The sequence below is a fragment of the Eumetopias jubatus genome, unplaced genomic scaffold (genome assembly GCF_037043125.1).
Source record: "Eumetopias jubatus isolate StellerSeaLion01/CBP00866 unplaced genomic scaffold, mEumJub1_p1.0 scaffold_16, whole genome shotgun sequence".
In the NCBI taxonomy this organism is placed as follows: domain Eukaryota; kingdom Metazoa; phylum Chordata; class Mammalia; order Carnivora; family Otariidae; genus Eumetopias; species Eumetopias jubatus.
The window spans coordinates 14,378,930-14,400,461 of record NW_028274822.1 but is presented as its reverse complement, the minus strand read 5'-3'; the positions used below and the strand labels follow the sequence as shown (position 1 = coordinate 14,400,461).

At 34.5% G+C, this 21,532-nt stretch overlaps 1 protein-coding gene across 9 annotated transcripts in view; it reads left to right on the top strand.

The window, feature by feature from the left end:
- RELCH (RAB11 binding and LisH domain, coiled-coil and HEAT repeat containing) overlaps window positions 1-21,532 on the top strand; it is a 108,313-nt gene that overhangs the window by 7,124 nt on the left and 79,657 nt on the right. For all 9 annotated transcript variants that reach the window (XM_028102909.1, XM_028102911.2, XM_028102908.2 and 6 more), the window contains exon 2: window positions 14,172-14,261. In XM_028102909.1, coding sequence (XP_027958710.1) covers window positions 14,172-14,261 — 90 coding nt within the window. The remainder of the gene's footprint in view (window positions 1-14,171; window positions 14,262-21,532) is intronic.

Genomic DNA, 21,532 nt, shown 5'->3' with positions numbered 1-21,532 from the left:
ATATGTGTCTGGAATTTGTCTACCTCTTTTGTTACCTTGTATTGAATATTATGTATTAATTAAATTTGTAAAAATTAACTAAAAAATCATTTTTTGCTTGCAAACTATATATCTTACAAATATAAGGATTAATAAAGAAAATATTTATTTATTTATTAGAGAGCTAGCACGAGGGCATGTGCAAGCAGCAGGGAAGGGGCAGAGGGAGTGGAAGAGAGAGAGAATCTTAAGCTGGCTCCACACCCAGTGTAGAGCCCCAGGGGGTCTCAGTCTTGGGACCCTGAGATCATGACCTGATTTTGGCTCTTGATTTGAGCCAAAATCAAGAGTCTGACACTTAACCTACTGAGCCATCCAGGCAATAGCTTTTTATTGCATTGTATGGGGTGTCCTGTAAATATTCTGTGTATGGAAGTAGAATTTGAAAAGGAGCTAGCAACAGCCTTAAAGTTTCTAATTTTTCTAGTCGATAGTAGTTCTTTATTAAAGAACTACTGAAGGACTATTAAAATTTACAATCATGGTAAGAATCGAAACTTTTTTTTTCTGTCAGAGGGAGATGTATGAGAGTAAGGAGAGTTAATCCAAGAATGTAAGGTGGAATGATGAGTTATGAATGTATCACCAAAATCTCTAGTCCATTTTATCATTGTTCTTAATGATGAATATTTGCATTTTGTGCCTTTTAATAAGTCATAATAGTAAGAATACTGATTTTTGTTTCCTCAGCCTTTGAATATGATGTCCATATCAAAAAGGTAGCCTGTATGAGTAGGTAATTTTTGAATCTTTCGTCTCACTGGACTCTTCCTAACAAATTTTTTATAAGCAATATTGTCTTCTTAGTGTAGTTTTGATAAAAATAGATGGGTGACACAAAGGTTGGAAGGTAAAATGTGTACCCATGCATGGTGTCACACTCTTGAGAGTAATTTGGTGATATCAATCACATTTTAAAAATACATATTCTTTAATCTCCTGTTCCATTTCTGTAATTTATTATAGAATACATGCTCGTTTGCATTAAAACAATTGAACCAAGATTCTTAAAATTCATTTGTAAGTAAAGGTATTAAAGATTGAAAACAACCTAAGGGCACCTGGGTGGCTCAGTCAGTTAAGCATTCTACTCTTGATTTTTTTTTTTAAGTTATTCATCCATTTGACAGAAAGAGAGACAGCAAGAGAGGGAACACAAGCAGGTGGAGTGGGAGAGGGAGAAGAAAGCTTCCTGCTGAGCAGGGAGCCCAGTGTGGGGCTCGATCCCAGGACCCTGGGATCATGACCTGAGCCGAAGACAGACGCTTAACGACTGAGCCACCCAGGCACCTCTTGATTTTTTTTTTTTAAAGATTTTATTTATTTATTTGACAGAGGGAGACACAGCGAAAGAGGGAACACAAGCAGGGAGCGGGGGGAGGGAGAAGCAGGCTTCCCGCCAAGTAGGGAGCCCGATGCAGGGCTCAATCCCAGGACCCTGGGATCATGGCCTGAGCCCAAGGCAGACACTTAACGACTGAGCCACCCAGGCGCCCCTCCACTCTTGATTTTGACTCAGGTTATGATCTCAGGGTCCTGGGATCAAGCGCCAAGTTGGGCTTCCTGCTCAGCAGGGAGTCTGCTTCTCTCCCTCTCCCTCTGCCCCTCCCTCTGCTCACTTGCATGCTCTCTCTCCCTTTTAAATAAATAAATGAGAAATCTTTAAAAAATTTGAAAACAACCTAAATATCCAACAGCAAGGGATTGGTTAATTAAAACAGAATAGTTGATATGTGCTGATGTGGAATGATCACCAAGTTATATTATAAATTGAATAATTTAGGATGCAGCCAGTATGTATATATTTCCATTTATGTACAAAAAGGGAGACATTTGCATATGCCTAGCATAATTTAAAAGGATACATACAGAAGAGTCTAAACAATGATTGGTGCCACAGAGGAGGATTGCTGATTGGGAGGTAGGCACAGGGGCTTACCTTTCTTTGTATGCCCTTTTATATTTTACCACAAATCATGTCTTTAGTGGCAGGACTAAGATTCCAGCCCAGATCACTAACTTCAAAGTCTGCATTCTTTCCGTTACACCACAACTACTGTTTTATGTTAACTTTAAAAAAGCTCACAAGAATTCTTAGGTCATTTTAGTGTATGATCAGTCACTCTCCTTAATGCAGAAGGCAGGTCAGGTAGTCTAAAACTAACCATTTAAAAAACAGTCAAAGTGACAGACTTGTAGCACCACACTAAGAGGTGAATAATCCACCTAAAGCATCACTTAATTTCATCAAGATGTCCATGAGTTACATAGCACTTAATCTAAATCAGGATGCATGTCCTACATGTGGTTGTAGGATATCTGGGCCATAGACTAGGATCAGCTGAGCCTCAAATTAGAGCCACATATCGTCACTAATTGTTCTTCTGAATGAAATAATCTTACAAGGCTGAATTTGTCTGTATACTCTTTTTCAGTCTTGAAGTTTTGCTGCATGGTTACCTCTAAGTTTCTGGTGTAGTCATGGAGCATGACTAACTAAAACCTCAAGGAGGAAGAGACCACAGTTGTAATCATGGGTGTAGCTTTCTTCCACATTTTCCCACCCAGTATTTCAAAAATTCCCAGCAATCAGAGATGATGTTCATTTGTTTTTGCAACCAGTTGGTCCTGTCATAGGTAGATAAGATTGCTCACTCAAAGTAGGGTCATCATATTTTCTATATTATTTCTGACCCTCTATCAGTTCTGTGCTTCTGTGTTGCCTTAGTGAGCTCTGAATCCTCTAACTTGTGGCATTTTTTTATCTGTTCCACTTATGGAAATTATATAGAGACTTGTGAATTTACATGTCTTTCTAATGAACTCTTTTTTTTTTTTTTTTTGCACAGTGCCTAACATTGTGCCTGGGAAAAAGCTTTGAATAAATGTTGAAGCTGTGTTAAAGAAATGATCTGTAGGTAGGTAGTAGTTTCCTGTAAATATGTGAGTTTAGAATATTCCTTGTGAAAATTAGCCTTTTCCTCTATAGCCTATTCCCTCTACTCTGCCTGAGCAAAGCTGAGTTAAGTTTGATCTTTCTGAAGCCATTCACAGTATTAAGCCCAACTTACCTGGAACTAGGAGATCTGAACCTACATGCTCTTAGGTATTATTGAGGAAACTAATGGTTTAGAGCTCAGGCCTCGAAATCAGAGAGCTCAGCTTTACATTTCTACTCTGCCAGTTTCCAATTACAGCACTCTGCATACTCTGTTTAGTAGGCAGATGGCAGGGCACCTGGGTGGCTCAGTCAGTTGAGCGTAGGACTCTTGATTTCTGCTCCAGTCATGATCTCAGGGTCTTGGGATCAAGCCCTAAATTGGGTTCTGTGCTCAGCAGGGAGTCTGCTTGAGGATTCCCAGCCACTCGCATCCCCCGCGTGCCCCGTGTGCCCACACAGGTGCACGCACTCTCTCTGTCTCAAATAAATCTTTAAAAAAAAGCAGGTGCCAATGACTCCTCTTGTAGGGGGTTGTTATGAGGATAAATAAGGTTATCCATGGAAAGTGTCTGGCACAGAATAAGTGCTCCAAACATGTTAAAAATATACTAATATTTATTGATAATAATTATTAATAATTCTTCTCTTTACCTAACAGCTGTTCATAGGGTAAAATCATCCAGTGCTATAGAAATTTTAACTTAAGTAAATAGTTATAAAATTTCAGCATTTAAGTCTTCCTAATTTTCAGTCTTTTGACTTGAAAGGTCTTGTTCATTGTGGAATCTTCTGACAAGGAGGAAAAGACAACAGACTGCAAGCTGACAGACTGGATTTCTACTCCTGGCTTACTCACAATTTATTTAAACCTTTAACATACAGTGATCTGATTGTATCATTGTTATCTGTGTACATGACTTAATTTCAGTGGTTTATAAGCTCATTTAAGGCAAGGACCAAATCCTCCTGAATTTTATATTCCCCACTGAGGGTTAGTAAATACTGAATGAATACATAGTTCTGTATTCTTATCTGTAAAAATGAGGGGATTGGACTATCTCTAAGATTCCTTCTAGCTATCAAATATTTTCAACATATGGGTCAGTGAAATGAGCCCCAGCATTGGAGAAGAATTGAGATCAGGAACTATAAATGTAAGTTTTGCCCTTGACAGATCTCTAAGATCCATAATTAATTTAAGTTGATAACATATTAAAATGTTTATATACAATCTCAGGTTTAAATATAATTACTTTTTTTTTTAAAGATTTTATTTGTTTATTTGACAGAGAGAGCGAGAGCACAAGGAGGGGGAGCAGTAGAAGGAGAGGGAGAAGCAGGCTTCCTGCTGAGCAAGGAGCCCGATGCGGGGCTCGATCCCAGAACCCTGGGATCATGACCTGAGCCACCCAGGCACCCCTAAATATAATTACTTTTTAAGGGAAATTTATTATCTTTCTATTTATTGAATTTCTCTAATATACATTCCTTTGTTATGTACTGTGACATAGATTTATTTAGGTATGGTTCAGTAAACCACCTTTACTGAAAGAATTTAAATATAAAGCTAATTGTTTGGTAATACTTTACTCCCTGTCCTTTCATTATGAATTGGGTACTTTCATGACTTTTTAATTGTTAAATGCTTATATTACAAAAAGTATTAAATGTCTTTGGGGGTAAAATGCCAAAATACAAACAAAACTCAAATGGTACAAAGAAGTATGTAGCAAAAATTTTATTTCTGCTCATCTGAGTCAATTACTATTAATAACTCATTGTGTGTGTTTACAGAAACATTTAATAAGCATACAAAACACATCTACATGGACTTCTGTATCCACATCCTTTAAAATTATCCTTCAATACTTTACCTCATGTCAGTAACCTCGTACACAGTAGTCGATCAGTAAATGTTTAATTGAATTAACCAGTACTCTTTACCAGTCAGCAGCTATTCAATTACATTTAGATTTTAAAGTACTATATAATTTCCATAAAAAATACCTTTTCAAGAATCTGAAACTAATTTTTTGAACTATTGTAAAAGTACATTCTGCATCAGTGCTAAAATATTAAATGTAAATATAAGTGAGACTTCTGTATGTGATTTATAAAACTAATCTTGCATGCTTTAAAGTCACACTGCATATAATGGATTTAGTTCTCGGACTTCAGTTAAAACCTACATACAGGTTTTACCAGTTTGCCAGCTCTGATGAAACTTCCGGACCATTCAGCTTCTTGAGTTATTAAATGAATTATTAAGAAGTTACACAATCCTAGAATTTGAAGATATGCTTTGTGGTATACTTCATATTAGAATATGGTAGATTCTTTCTAAAAAGAGGAGTTAAATTTTTCAAACCTCTCTCTTTTAGAGTATTTAGAAAGGCACTTACCCTGAAAAGAATTGTGGCTGGATCTACAGAAGCATGTTTCTCTTGGGGCTATAGTATTACCTGTTATTAGTCTGAAAATCCAAAATACACTGTATTTACCCTGTTATAGGTTAGTTCAGTCAAAATTGAAATTACTGTCTTTAATAATCTTTTTTTCTGACAGAATAAATTTTAATGAATTAGGAGATTTTTTTACTTTTGTGACATCATAGTTATTATTTAGAAAAGTGTCAAATCTTCTTTTTCGGAAAATATGAAGCTCTTGGCTTGGGCCAAAATATTTTCCAACGGCCATAGTAATACCAAGTTAAAAATTAAACTGTGTGTGTTTGCTTTCCCCAAGGACTCTCCCATTGTACAGATGAGTTCTTTGAAACTTTCAGAGAAATAATAACAGTATAATAGAGGAATAATGTATGGTGGTTAACCAGCTTTAATCTAGGCCTATATAGAAGAGGAAGAGAAAGAAAAAAACATAGAAAACTAACAGTAGGTGAATACTTAACATAATAAAAAATATTTATCTGAAATCAACAACCAACATCATCCTTAACATTTCACGAAATCAGGAATAAGACTGTGAGGACTGATGTCACAATACCAGAATATTGATTGATAAAAGTTGGTCCTATTGGGTGTACATGTTTTAATACACACTTTGGAGACATCAGAATGAGGAGCTAAGACATGTGACTAAGAGTAGAAGATGTAGTTCTTAAGTTTAGTTTCTGGTTAGGGCAATAATGGCCAGATTAACTAATATATCAGGAAAATCTAGATGTTAGCTACATGGTCAAAGAATGTGAATAGAAAATTCACACACACGCTTATTTTTCAAAGAGTGCTCAAGTTCACCAGGAATCAGAGATGCATAATAAAGCAAGATACAGTTTTACATTAAATTGGTGAGATTAAAAGTAATACCAAGCATTGGCATTTTAAACTGCTGGTGGAACTTCGATTGTTATATTTGTTATATTTACTTATTTTGGAAAGCAGTTTAAGCAATATGTATCAATAGCCTTAATGATCTGGCAAATTCTCACCATAAGTTTCAATTTCAAACAGTAGAGGGAAAACATTTAAAATTTTTTTTGTCATTTAAGACAATAATAATAGCTATTTTCCAGTATTACAGCTTTAATTATTAAAATCTAGGCATCAGTGGATCCTATCAGTGTTTAATTTAACAAGTTTTATTTTTTCCCACATTTTGAAAATTTTAAACTTAAAGAAAAGTTGAGAGAATTTTAATACCCATATACCCACCACTAGATTATACAATTCACATTCTACTCTGCTTGCTTTGGCTCATATCTAGATATTTCTTCAACCCTTTGTTCATCCAAAACTCCATCCTGTTTTTTTATGCATTTCAAATTAAGCTGCAGATATCAATATACTTTCTTTTAAAATCTTTAGTATGCATGTCATTACCCAAGAGCTCAATATTTAGAGTCTTTTTTCTTTTGAGGTAAAATTTAAAGACAATAAGATATGTAAGTTTTAAGTGTACCATTTGATGAATTTTGAGAAATGAATGCACCTGTGATAACCCAAACTCCTGTCAATACATATCTCCCCCAAAAGTTCCCCTCATGCTCCTACCAAGTTAGCTCCCCATTCCAAGAACCACTATTATGATTTTTTTCTGCTATAAATTACTATTGCCTCCTAAAACACCACTTAAATGAACTTATACAATGTGTACTCTTGTGTAAGGCTTTTTTCATTCAGCATTGAGATTCACTCATGTTGTATATATCAGTAGTGTTTTCTTATTTTATTTTTTTAAGATTTTATTTATCAGAGAGAGAGAGAGAGCACAAGCAGTGGGAGTGGCAGGGGGAGGGAGAAGCAGGCTCCCCGCTGAGCAAGGAGCCCAATGTGGGACCTGATCTCAGGACCTTGGGATCATGACCTGAGCCGAGGGCAGACACCCAACTGAGCCACCCAGGCATCCCAGTAGTGTTTTTTTAAATTGCTGAGTAGTGTTCCTGAGTTCAGCCCATTTTTAATGTGAACTTTTTTTTTTAAGTAATCTCTCCACCCAATGTGGGGTCAAACTCAGGACCCCAAGATCAAAAGTCGCATACTCTACTGACTGAGCCAGCCCCTTTAACCTGAACTTTTGATACTTCTGTGGTTATTATTGTTATTTGATATTTCTTGGCTTATGCTTAAAAGAAATTATGCTATAACGAGGGATACTGTAATATTTGTTTTTTTGTCATTTTTGTTTATGCTGTCCTAAAATTTAAGTTAGTAGCAAATTATTATTTATCAGGTATAATTAAATTGCAAGGAAATTAAATACTTCCTTGAATAGAAACACAGTGTTCTAAGAAGAGTGCTATATATAGAATTTCACTTAGTTTACCTTAACAGGAATTTAAAGATAAGGTACATTGATAATGACATAGCTCTATTTGAAGTCAATCATTTCAGTTATTGGCATGTACTAATTGTTGTAAAAGAAGATGGTGGGGGGCACCTGGCTGGCTCAATTGTAGGAGCATGCGACTCTTGATCTCAGGGTCATGAGGTCAAGGCCCATGTTTGGTATAGAGATTACTTAAATAAATAAATAAACTTACCAAAAAAAAAGGAAGACATTTATTCCTTAGTGCTCAGTTTAAAATATTTTCTTATTGGAGCCTTCCACAGCGTCATTGAATCTGGGAGCCACTGATGGTGAAGTGGGATCTGAGAGACAAGACATTTCTGTTTAAAAAATAGTAACAAAAAGACAGCTACATCACAGAGATCTAATAAGAGTTGAGATGTTTTCGTATAAATTAATTTTCCCTTTTCTGCTGTTTTGCTTTTCTGCATAGTATCTTTTGGCATACTATTTATCTATTTTTTAACTGCTATGTACCCTGAATATACAACAATACCCGGTACAGATTAGGTGCTCTGTAAATGTTTAGTGAATGAATAAGTGATAACAACCCTTTAAAAAATATTAAAGCCACCCTTGGCTTGGGGATCATATAAAAACAGTCCTCAGGCCACATTTGACTCAGGTCTTAGCCGGCCAACCCCTGTTCTAATGCATTATTTCCCTTAAATGAATATTTTTATTTATTATTTTTTTAAAAGATTTTATTTATTTGACAGAGAGAAGCAGGGGGGAGTGGGAGAGGGATATTTTTAAATCACAGAAAATAGGGAAAGTTTAACATTTTTCACAATGTGTTCTGAGTAACATTATTTCCTTGTGATAATAAATAGGTATTACTCAAAAAAGGAATGTGGTGGACAAATGATTCTGGGAAATGCTATCTTATTTTGCTTTACCTCAGGACTTCTATGGATCTTTGTTATACTGATGTGCACTATAAAATCTGAGATATCACACACACACACACACACACACACACACACACACACATACATACACACACACACACACACACAACTACACTTTATTCTTTCTTTTTTTGAATCTTCTTAGGAGCATCTTGAGGTGCAAGGACCTTTGTGAAAAATATTTAGGGAACTGATTAAGTTTATCTTGCCTTCATTTTGGAAGGATATTTTTGTTGAATACAGAATTTGAATTACATTTTTTGTCATTGTACTCCAAAGCTGTTATACCTTTTTTAAATTAATAGTTTTATTTAGACAGAATTTAAGTATCTTAAAATTCACCCATTTGGAGTATATGATTCAGTTGTTTTTAGCATATTTATAGAGTTGTGCAACTATAACCTAATCTAATTTAAGATCATATCCACCACCCCAAAAAGAAATTTCTCACCCATTATCACACATCCTATTCATCCTCACCCTCCAGCCCTAGGAAATTACTTAATCTACTTTCTGCCGCTATAGATTTGCCAATTTTGTACATTCCTTACATGTAATATGTGGTTCTTTTGTGACTGGCTTCTTTCTTTCTTTTTTTTTTTAAAGATTTTATTTATTTATTTGGCAGAGAGAGACACAGCGAGAGAGGGAACAGAAGTAGGGGGAGTGGGAAAGGGAGAAGCAGGCTTCCCGCCGAGCAGGGAGCCCGATGCGGGGCTCAATCCCAGGACCCCGGGATCATGACCTGAGCCAAAGGCAGACGCTTAACGACTGAGCCACTCAGGGGCCCCGTGACTGGCTTCTTTCACTTAGGGTATATTCAAGCTTCATCATGTTGTAACATGTATCAGTATTTCAGTCCTTTTTATTGGAGAATGACATTCAGTTGCATGGATGTATATACTACATTTTATTTCTCCATTCATCAGTTAATAGGCATTTTGTTGTTTCTACTTTTTTGCCATTGTGTAGAATGCTGCTATAAATGATCATGTACAAGATTTTGTGTGGACATACTTTTTCATTTGTTTTGGATGGAAGAGGAATTGCTTGGGTCATAAAGTAACTCAAATGTTTAACAGCTTTCTTAAGAATTGCCAGCTGTTTTCCAAAGTAGCTGTACCATTTTACATTCCCACCAGCAATACATGAGGGTTCCAATTTCTTTGCATCTTGGCGAACACTTGAATATTTTTTGTCTTTTTATCAAAGTAGGCCTAATTCATATACCCCAAATTCACCATTTTAAAGTATACAATTCAGTTTTAGTGTATTTATAAAATTGTGCAATCATCATTATTCTGTATTCCAGAACATTTTCATCACCCCTAAAAGAAATCCTGTACTGATTAGTAGTCACTGCTCATTCTTCTCTATCAACAGTGCCTGGCAAACCACTAATATATTTTGTGTTTTATGGATTTGCCTATTCCGGACATTTCATATAAGTGAAATCATATAATGTATGACCATATGTGTCTGGCTTCTTTCACTTAGGATGTTTTCAGGGTTTATATAAGTTGTTGCATGTGTGAATAATACTCCATTATATGGTTATACCACATTTTATTTATTTATTCATCAGTTGATGGACATTGTGAATAATGTTTTGTTTTGTTGCCATTGTGAATGTTGTTAATGAACATTCATGAACCAAGTTTTTGTATGAATATAGGTTTCCAGTTCTCTTGGGTATATAGTGTATAGTATATATAGTATAGAATATACTGTATGGGAATTCTATGTTTAACTTGTTGAGGAACTGCCAAACTTTTCCTAAGCAGTCGAGCCATTTTACATTCCAGCCAGCAAAGTATATGGGTTCTGCTTTCTCCACATCCTCTGAAGCGCTTGTTAGTATCTGTCTTTTTGATTATAGCCATCTAGTGGGTTTGAAATGGTAACTCATTGTGGTTTGGTTTTCATTTCCCTAATGACTAATGATGTTGAGCATCCTTTGGTGTACTCACTAGGTATTCATGTATCTTCTTTGGAAAAATGTCTTTTTAAATCTTTTGCCCGTTATGAAGTTATGCTCTTTTTTTTATTAAGTTATGAGTGCTTTATATTTGTAGATATAAGTCCTTTATCAGATCCTTGATTTGCAAATATTTTCTCACATTCTGTGGGTTGTGTTTTCACTTTCTAAATGGTGATTTTTTTTTAAATTTCAGTATAGTTAACATACAGTGTTATATTAGTTTTAGCCATACAATATAGTGATTCAACAGTTCCATATATTACTCACTGCTCAACAAAATGTGTACTCTTAATCCCTTTCATCTATTTCATGCATCCCACCACCTCCCTCCCCTCTGGTAACTGTCTGTTTGTTGTCTGTAATGAAAGAGTGTTTTTTGGTTTGTCTCTTCTTTTTTTTTTCTTTGTTTATTTGTTCAGTTCATTTCTTAAATTGCATGTATGAGTGAAGTCATATGGTATTTGTCTTTCTCTGACTGCCTTATTTCACTTAACATTATACTCTCTAGATTATCCATGTTGTAAATGGCAAGATTTCATTCTTTATGGTTGAGTAATATTCCATTGTACATATATGTATGTATGATATATATGATATATGTATATCATATATGTGTGTGTATATTATATATATATATCTCACCTCTTTATCTATTAAAGCAGAGGTTTTTCATTTTGATGAAATCCAGTTTATCAGTTCATTTGTTTATCACTTGTATTAGTTTCCTGTGGCTGCTATAAAAAACAAATGTGGCATCTTAGAACAACACAAATTTATTATTTTTATTATTTATTATCTCGCAGTTCTGTAGTTCAAAAATCCAAAATGGGTCTTGTGATAGGCTAAATGGGCTGAAATGAAGGTGTTGGCAGGCCTGTGTTTTTTCTGGAGGTTCTAGGGGAAGCCTTTAAAATATCTTCAATAAATAAAATCTTTAAAAAATAAAATAAAATAAAATACCTTCTAGAGGCTGCCTATATTCCTTGGCTTATGGCCCTTTTCCACTTTTTAAAGACCTTTGCTATTAAATTGGCCCAACCTGAATAATCCAAGATAATCTCTTTATTTTAAGATCAGCTGATTAGCAATCTTTTTTTTTTTAAGATTTTATTTATTTATTTATTTGACAGAGAGAGACACAGCGAGAGAGGGAACACAAGCAGGGGGAGTGGGAGAGGGAGAAGCAGGCTTCCCGCAGAGCAGGGAGCCTGATGCGGGGCTCAATCCCGGGACCCTGGGATCATGACCTGAGCCGAAGGCAGATGCTTAACGACTGAGCCACCCAGCAATCTTAATTCCATTTATATGTAACATAACATATTCACGGATAATCAGGGATTAGGATTTTTCTGCCTACCACATTGCTTATGCTTTTGTGTTATGTCTAAGAAATCATTGCCCTAAGCCAAGGCCACAAAGATTTGCTTCCACATTTCCTACTAAAAGTTTTATAGTTTTCACTGTTATATTTAGGTCTGTGATCCATTTTTAATTAGTTTTCACTGTGGTGTACAATAATGGTCCACTTGCCTTCTTTGGCAGGTGGCTATCTGCTTATCGCAATACCATTTGTTGAAAAATGCTGTAAGTCTAAAATCAAGAAGTATGATTGTTTTATCCTTACTCTTTTCCAAGCTTACTTTGGCGTTGGGGCGCCTGGCTGGCTTAGCTGGAAGAGCATGCAGCTCTTGATCTTGGGGTCATGAGTTCCAGCCCCACGTCAGATGTAGAGATTACTTAAATAAATAAACTTAAAAAAAAGATTGACTTTTCTGAGACTTTTTCATATCCATGGTTTGGGATAGTTTCTCAATATTTGCAAAGAAGTGGGAAAAAGTCAGCAGAGATTTTTTTTTTTTTAAATAGGGATTGCAGGGTTTCCATTGAATCTGTGTATTGTGGATTTCTGCTGTCCTAACATGGATATTCTCATCTATAAGCTTGGAGTGTCTTCCTTAAGTATTTTATTCTTTTGGATGTTATTGGGAATCAAATTAAAAAAAAATTTGCCTTAGGATTGTTCATTGCTAGTGTATAAAAATTTGAATTTTGTATGTTGATCTTGTGTTCTGCAGCTCTGATAAACTTATTTCTTAGGTCTATTTATCTTTTAGTGGATTCCTTAGTTTTTTTATATTTAAAATAGAAATAGTTTTACTTCTTTCTTTCCAATCTGGATGCCTTTGGAGTTTTTATGAGAAGTCAGCAGTCATTCAAATTACCGTTCCCCTATATGTAAAATATTGTTTTTCTCTGGCTGCTTTTAATATTTTCTTTTCATTTTTGGTTTTCAGCAATTTGATTATGTGCCTAAATTTCTGTTCTATGTGTTCTTTGAGCTTCTTGAATTTGTATCTGTCCTATCTCTTGTCTTACCTGTTGTTGACTCCAATTTACATATGTCAGATCTTTTGCTATTGTTCCATGGGTGCCTGAGGCTCTGCTCATTTTTTTTTTCGATCTTTTTTTCTCTCTGTTCTTGAGTTTGGATAGTTTCTATTAATCTATCTTTAAAGTCACCGACTCCTTCCTCAGTCATTTCCATTTTCTTTTTAAACTGTTCAGAGAATTTGAAATTTCTGATAATTTTCTCCTTTAGAGTTTCCATTAGTATTTTTATAGTTTCTATTTTTCTGCTAAGATTTTCTCCTTTCTTTCATTCTGTGCACATATTCCTTTACTTCACTGAGCATAGTTTTAGTAGTTATTTTATTTTTAAAGATTTTATTTATTTGACAGAGGGTAGGTGGGAGAGAGAGAGAGAGAGCACAAGCAGGGGGAGCAGGAGAGGGAGAAGCAGGCTCAAGCAGGGAGCCTGAGGTGGGGCTCGATCCCAGGACCCCAGGATCATGACCTAAGCCAAAGGCAGTCACTTAACCCATGAGCCACCCAGGTGCCCCTTAGTAGTTATTTTAAAATCTTAGTCCACTAAGCATAGTTTTAGTAGTTATTTTTAAAACTTGGTCTCCTAATTCCAACATCTAGATTATCTTTGAGTTGGTCCCTATTGATTGTGTTTAGTCTTGAGCCTGGATCACATTTTACTGGTTCTTGTGTATCAAGTAGTTTGGACTGTAAGGTGGACAAATGTGTGTTATGTTTGGAGATAGGATTCTGTTCTATTTTTTCAAACAGTGTTGTGTTTTTTCATAAGAAATTATTTTCTTGAATTCAGTCTGCGAACACTCAATACAGTAGCTCAAATTTCATTTCAGGTTGTTTTTGTTTGTTTTGGGTTTTTTCGTCTTTAGCTGGACTGGTTGCAGTTTGCCCTGTGTGTGCATTGTTCAGGAATTAGCCAGAGATTTGGGCAGGGAAACTTGAGTTGTTTTAAAGTAGCTTAGTTGGTGTGGGCATTTTTATCTTAGTTTATTGTTTTAGTAGAATTTAGAATCATAGTTTTATAAACTGAAAATAATAATAGGTAAATGATTTCCAGTGTTTTATCTTGACAATTAAAAATAAGTTTCTTTTATTTTTCTCATTATTACAGATCGAGCTGGGAGCATCAGTACTCTTGATTCTTTAGACTTTGCAAGATATTCAGATGACGGTAACAGGGAAACAGATGAGAGAGTGGCAGGTGAGTAACACTGTAAAGACAGATTTGGATTCTTTGACATTCAAGAAATAATAAAGTGACTTGAGGAATTCTCTTCCTTCTATGATTTGGTATGTGAATATAATTATGTAGTTATTACACAAAGTTATGTTACTAATTTATTGGCTACAAGGAACATCTGAACCCTCAACTTCCTCTTCCAGTTGTGGGGTGAGTTTCTGGTTATGCATACCTAAAATTTGCTGAGTTCTGCTTGTGACCAACAGTTTACAACCATGTAGTTCTCTAACTGATGTAAAGCAGGTTTAAGTTAGCCATAGCTTAGTACAAAGTTAGTTGGACCTTGTCTTTCTCATTCCTTTGATCTTCCAAACCGGGGCTGATATTTAGGTGTTGTATATCAACACAACACTACTGATTATAAAAATTGGTTAAAATACTTCTGTGCTGGCTGGTGTATAAAACTTTGTCTTGAGACCTCTGGGTGCTCTCTAGCCATCACAGCATCTCTCCAAAAATTTCCCTTGGCTTTCCTATAAGCCAGAAAATAAAGGGTTAATACTTGGTACAGCAGGGCCCTCCAGGACCTTGCTTATTCCAATTAGAAGACTGACATTCTTTCTAAATGCTTGGTTACTCATACCAATCTCCTTCCCCTGTCCTCCCCTCTCCACCTTTCACCTGTTCTGCCCACATTTAATGAAGCCAGTTAGATTCTGGTCCAGGTCCACCCTGGAAATTCAGTGTAGCAGCCCTGGCTCTTTTAGTGTCAACTGTTTCATACTCGTCAGGTGCTTCAGAGCTGTGGCTATCAGTAATGGAAGAAATTTTTTGAGTGCTTTGCAGGAATTGTAGTTTTCATAGGACATTGGCTCTTAGATGGGGAAAGCAGACAGATATCAGTTAGGTAGTTTGATATCCACCAGAATGGTGGGCATTCCTGGAGCAGGAAGGATGCCACATGGGACAGATGGGGCCCGTGGGGTCAATATAGTATCAGGGAGTACTCATAATGTGAATTACTTTCTTGACCAACTGTTGAATTTTTCTTGCATTTACTGGGACAAGTTTGTTACAGTCTACCTAATGTTTACCTGTCATGGTCATTATGAATAAAAGTGAGTACTAATTTTTATGTAGCACTTGCTCTAGTCTAATCACCATTCTAGATGTATCTTAACTCATTGACTTATAGAGTTGTCATCATCCTCTCTCCCCAGGAGACTGAGACACTCAGAGGGATTATTTAAGACTTCAGTGACAAGGATAGAATTCAAATTCAAATGCAGATAGCCCAGCAACAGAGCCCACAACTGACTGTGCAATATAGTATGTCATAGCAGGAAGGACGAGCTTTGACCTGATTAAAAATGACATTTCAATATATGATTTTCATTCATTGCTCAAGAATAGAAATATTGAATAGTTTTAAATCTCAGATGGTATTGTATGAGTTAGACAAAAAATAATGTAACTATTTTTATTTCAGCAGAAGCTAAGAGAGGATTCAACAATGTAAATAGTAGTGATATCAGTTGAATGGGGAAATCATTGGAAGAGTTTAATGTGGCTCCCTATATCAAATCATGATTTAGTCATAAGCATTATTTATTGACTTGTATCAAACAGTAAATCACATCAGTTTTATCTAAAAATTAACATATTAGATGGAAATTATTTGAATAATTTTAGGACTAATTTATCCTGCTTATTTTATCATTTGTTAAGTTGCATTATGTTATATAATTATGTTGTGTATGTTAGATATTAAATATGTTATATGTTAATATCAAATATATGGTAGTTTATTAGACTAACCAAATATATCTGGTTTTGTATATTGTATTACTGTTCAAACAGTAATATAATTAGAAAGTAACTCTTACCCAAAAATAGATCACATAATTATTTTCTTTCCTTTAATTTCCATTTGGAAACCTAAATTTTAGATTTAGTCAGATTTAAGAGGTTCATTATTCTTCTTATTTAGGTATTTCAGTATTTCTAATTCGGGGTAACATTATTGATGTAAAAGCAAAATGTTATAACCAAGCATACCTAAGAATGAAATGTTATAAATACGTGGTGGTTTTAACCTTATATTTTTAATCTAAAGATTATACTCTGTGTCTAGGTTTGGGGAGATAAAGTAATTTTTGATCATTATACAGTGCTAATATGTAAATAAACACTTTTATCTTCATTGGAAAAGGGAAGGAAAATATATGTTACTACAAGAGAATTACTTTTTAGCACTCTTGTATCATAGCCTATAATTGAATCACATGTGTGATATGTGGGTGAAACTTTATGAAAAAGTTTCAGTGAATCACAATTCCCATTTCTAAAAAGATTTGTGGCTCTTTGCTAACCACTGGTAGTAATTTAAAAGCTTATCTAAAGACCAATAATCCAGAAAAGATCCTGTCATCTGTGATTGGATCACCTGTAAACCTCACTAGGAAAGAATAGAAATTTCTTTATTAAATTTTTCTATACCTGTCTTGGGCAGAGGGAGATTATAGATAACACAGGTATTGATTGAGACCATTGTCCCACCACGTAAATGTAGGGTCTGCTCCAACCTTTATTCAGGGGCTGCTGTTTATAAGACAAATAGATACTGTTTTCAGCATCATTCTTACCATCTTTTTCCCAAATTTAAAAATCTGGTTCTTTTATCAAGTCTACATAGGTTTTCCTTCAAAGAGGAAAACATCTCTAAATGAACTAATGTTTATTGAGCATCTACTCTGTGTCAGGCACTGTGCTGGGGTGCTTTGTATAAAATATTTAATCTTGTTAACAATTCTGGAGAGTAGGTCATGATATCCTTATTTTATGCCTCAGGAAACTGTGGCTCACCACAATTGACAGATTTGCCCAGTAGCCTCCATATGATAAGGGATCGGGATATGAACACATAAGTTTTTATTTCAGAGCCCACAAAATATCTTTTAGTACCAGGCTGTAGCTTTGACCCATCTGTACATTCCTGTGGGTGGATAGCCAAATTGCATCTTTCCCATACAAGACTATTTCAACATAGTCATTTTCTTTTAAAAGAAGTAAATTTTTAAAAAGCTTTTCATTTTAGATATTTTCCATTTCTGAATTTAGAAGTATAAATTTTCACATAAAAACGATTTAAAAAGTGTTAGACACCAAACCAAATTGAGCTTAACCTAACTGAACTTTCTGCATGTTATTAAAGAAATCTAGTGTTACTTGGTGCATGTCCAGTGCACCTCTTAAATTTTCAAGTTCTCTTAAAGATAGCAAGGGACATGCATATTCTAAATATTGGGATTGCCATTTTTTTAAAATTTATTTTAGACATTCTAAGCATCTGCTATGTGTTAGGTACTAGATATAGAAACATGAAATAAAGTTTCCACTCTCAAGAAATTTGTCCTGAAAAATGTCTGTATCTGTAATATAAATAAATGTACAGTACTTTAGAAATGGTGGTAAGGACCTTGTTAATTTTGGGACCACCTATAACCCTGTTTCCAATTTACATGATCTGTCTTTAGCATCAGAGTCTCTGAATATCCATTTATTCAATTAATATTTGTTGAGTGTTTATTTCAATACTCAAGGTATTAAGCTGTTCTGTTAACAATAATCAACAAAATAGACACATGAAGCCTCTATAAAACTTACATAATCTAGTAGACATTCTAAAATGACTTTCAGATTTTTGCCTGAGGAATAACCTGGCCTGTCCAATGATTAAGAAGCAGCATCAATAGCCCTCTCATCTCTTTGCTATTGGCCTGCAACATACATATCCAGATTCCTGATGTATTTCTCCCCTAGTACAGATATTTGTACTTAGTATAAATTAGTAGTTTTTTTTTTGTTTTGGTTTTGTTTTGTTTGTTTGTTTGTTTTTCTCATTTTGAGCCTTACTTAAATCTTTATGATTTTAAATGAGGCAGATGCTCAAACACGGCTTTAAAGGCAACAAGCTTTTAATATGGCTGAGGGGTGTTATAATTTAGGTGATAAGTCATAAAGGTCTGAACTAGGATAATTGCAGAGACAATTGAGATGAATGGTTTTTTAGTAGGGGGTTACTCAAGGGTTGGAATATATGGCTTGGACATTTAATTAATGTGGACTGAGTAAGCACAAGGAATAAGTGAAGAGTAATTTCCAGGTTTCCTGTTTGGGTATCAGCATAGATAGTGGTGCCATTAATGGAGAGAGGCTGCAGGAGGAAGCAGATTTGAGAGGAACATGATGAAATTCATGTAGATAGATCAAATTCAAAACTTATGAGACATTCAGGTGGGCATGTCCTAGAGATAATTAGGTAGGTCTGTATCTTCAGGAAAATGTTTAAAGATTTTTGAATCATTGGAGTACTTGAAGTTAAAACCATAAGGCTGGATATCATCCCGGTGGGGTTTGTAGGGTAAGAAAAGGGCCAAGATGGTCCCCTGAAAAACACCAGCTTTGAGATGAGTGTAAGAGGAATCTGTAAGAGAACCTGAGCAGGAAGGACAGTAATAATAAGATTTTTTTTTTCTTTTAAGGTTTGGGGAAGAGGATTTTTTTCCCCCCAACTAAGATGAATAGAAAAAACTAAATGTCTATAAATAGAGATTGCTTCTTGCTTCCATTCATTTATTTTTCACTATCTACTCACATGCCTAACAGTAGTATTCCTTTCTGAAGTCTATAATAGGCAGGAAGAAGTCTAAACCCAGGAGGGGTGGTAATGTTACTGTCTTAGGCTTTTAATATCATTTTTAGGAATAGATTTCTATTCTAACTTACAATCTTAAAAGAATTTCCCTATTTCTTAGACCTGTTCCTGGAATAATAAAATAAATATTAAAAAATGGGGAAGTGGTATTTTATTATGAAGTCAAATCACTTTATAGTCAGAAAAAAAAAATCCAGGAAATTCTGACTTGAAAGAAGATGGTTTCATGTCCACTCTGGCAAGGACCTTGACTTAGCCCTGTTGATTTAAACTCTTCAACAATGAACAGGAGTGGGAATGAAAAAGGACTTAACTCTGATCAGAGTCATGTCAATTATGGAAAAATTTTTCCAAAATAATGTTTTGAGTTTTGTGCCAAGATGATCAAAGACTAGCAAATATTTCAAGATAATACAGTGATATATTGATCGGGGCCACAAGGGATTGATATTTTTTTCTGCTTTAAAATTTAACACTTTACCTTTCATGTAAAGTCATGAGAACATGATCTTTAAACACTCAGGTACCTCTGATAGAATACCAATATTCCAATCCCTGTTGGAAAATAACAATTTCAACTAATCTAGAGATGCTTATACTGAAAATCATTAATTAGTTTGGTAAGACTGTAATATATAATATTAGCATATACCTACATCTTTGCAGTTATTAGTTTAATTCCAATAAAATTGCCATCAGTAGGGTTAGACTATTAGTAGAGGGTTGAGGTAGTGGAGTGAACAGGTGGGTAGTTGGTTCCTACAGTGTTTTTTTGTTTTTGTTTTTTTTCCAAACATACAAATCATCAAACATTTTTATGAAAAATTAAAATATTCAAAAAATACTTGGAGATTGTCTGGTACAGTGTATCTCTTTACAGGATAATTAATTTTGAGCTTTAATCCAATATTTTTTAATAAAGAAGAGACAAATTCATGTATGTGTGAATATAGCTGTTCAGACCTTTCTTGTGAAACTTTCTCATGTAATTGTAATTACTTGATCATACTGTGCCTTTATAGAGATGTGCTATATAGCTTCAAAGATATGCCTTTGTCTTTTAAAGTCTATATTGTATATTAAGAAACATGCAGCAGAGTGAATTCATTTTGATAAGCACTATCTTTTCAAAGCATTGGTAATTTTTAGTGACATTTGGCAATGTATTTGTAGATGTGCATAAAAATATAAATTCTTGCCGTCTGACATGGGTTTTTCTGGCTTTCTGTGCCTTGATCATTCAATGTTTTGCTCTTAGTCACCTAAACTTTTCACCAATTGAATTTGAGTTTTTCACAGTTTGTGTTTTAACCCTTTTTTTATTTTTTTCATATTTCTATCATTCTGGTGCAGGCATTTCTGATCTGCAATTGTTCTGTAATATGTCTTAGTAAATTGTAAGTGATACTGAAAGCATAATACGTATACTGATTTTACCTAAGGTATGGTTAAGTATTTTTAGATCAAAATCAATTACCTAAAGCTTTGAAATTAGAAAAAAAAAAAAAAGTAAACCTATTTTATATTTACACACTGAATGTGTGCAGTCTGACTTTAAACACAAACTCTGTTTCCAGAAGTGTAAGTTTTAGGGAAAATGTTTTAACTTTGTTGCACAGAAATGTTTGCAGATCAGCATTGCTAACTACCAAAAAAGAAATAGTAACAACATACATGTCATCTGACTTTTAGTTGTGCCTTCATGTTGCTGCAGTGAAGTTCTGTGCATCAAAATAACTGGCCTTCATGTACTAGATGTGATTCAATTACATCTTAAGTTTTTAATGAAAATATGCAAACTGAGTGAATCCTAATTTTTCCATATATTTTTATAGCTTTATTGTCTCTGATAGCATCTCATTCGCCATCTTCTTTTTTCTGTTTATTAGTCAATCAGGAAAAAATTGCCATCTTTAAATTTTTTAATTTGCTAGTTGTTATGCAGAACTACTTAAATACCATAATTTTGTTTAATATCCAGTTGTGACAAAGATCACTTAATTTTCCAAGAGCTTTACTTCACGGAAATGGCTTTTCCCCCCCACAGCTAAGCTTGCTTTTTCTTCAGAGCAATATTTATGTATCTTAAAGAAAGTTCCCAGTTAAGACACACTTAGTTAAATCCTGCTCATGATGAAACATTTTAAAGAGCTTTAAAAATGTTTCCTCAGTATTCACGTTTATCTTATCAGTAGCAAGAGAAGTCTTTGAGTTTCACTAGTTAGTATCTCTTATCATGAAGAGATTATCTATTTGGAAAGCTATCAGAAACGTTGAAATCCTATTTTACTTAGTATTCTTAGGTACTATACTTTTAGAATTGTACAAATCATTTACTTTAGGATGGTCTTAAATAGAAATGAAAGAACAAACTGTTTCAACCCTTTGGCTTTAAATGAAACCTAAAACCATAGGAACATTTTTTAAGATATGTATTTAACATATCTGTGCTTGTTTGTAGATAACATAACTTTGTTTGTAGAAAAACTTAAAGCCATCTCAACATTTTAAAATACTTAAGCCATGTTTCTTCAATATCTTAATGAAGGGATATATTCACTAATGTTTCTATATA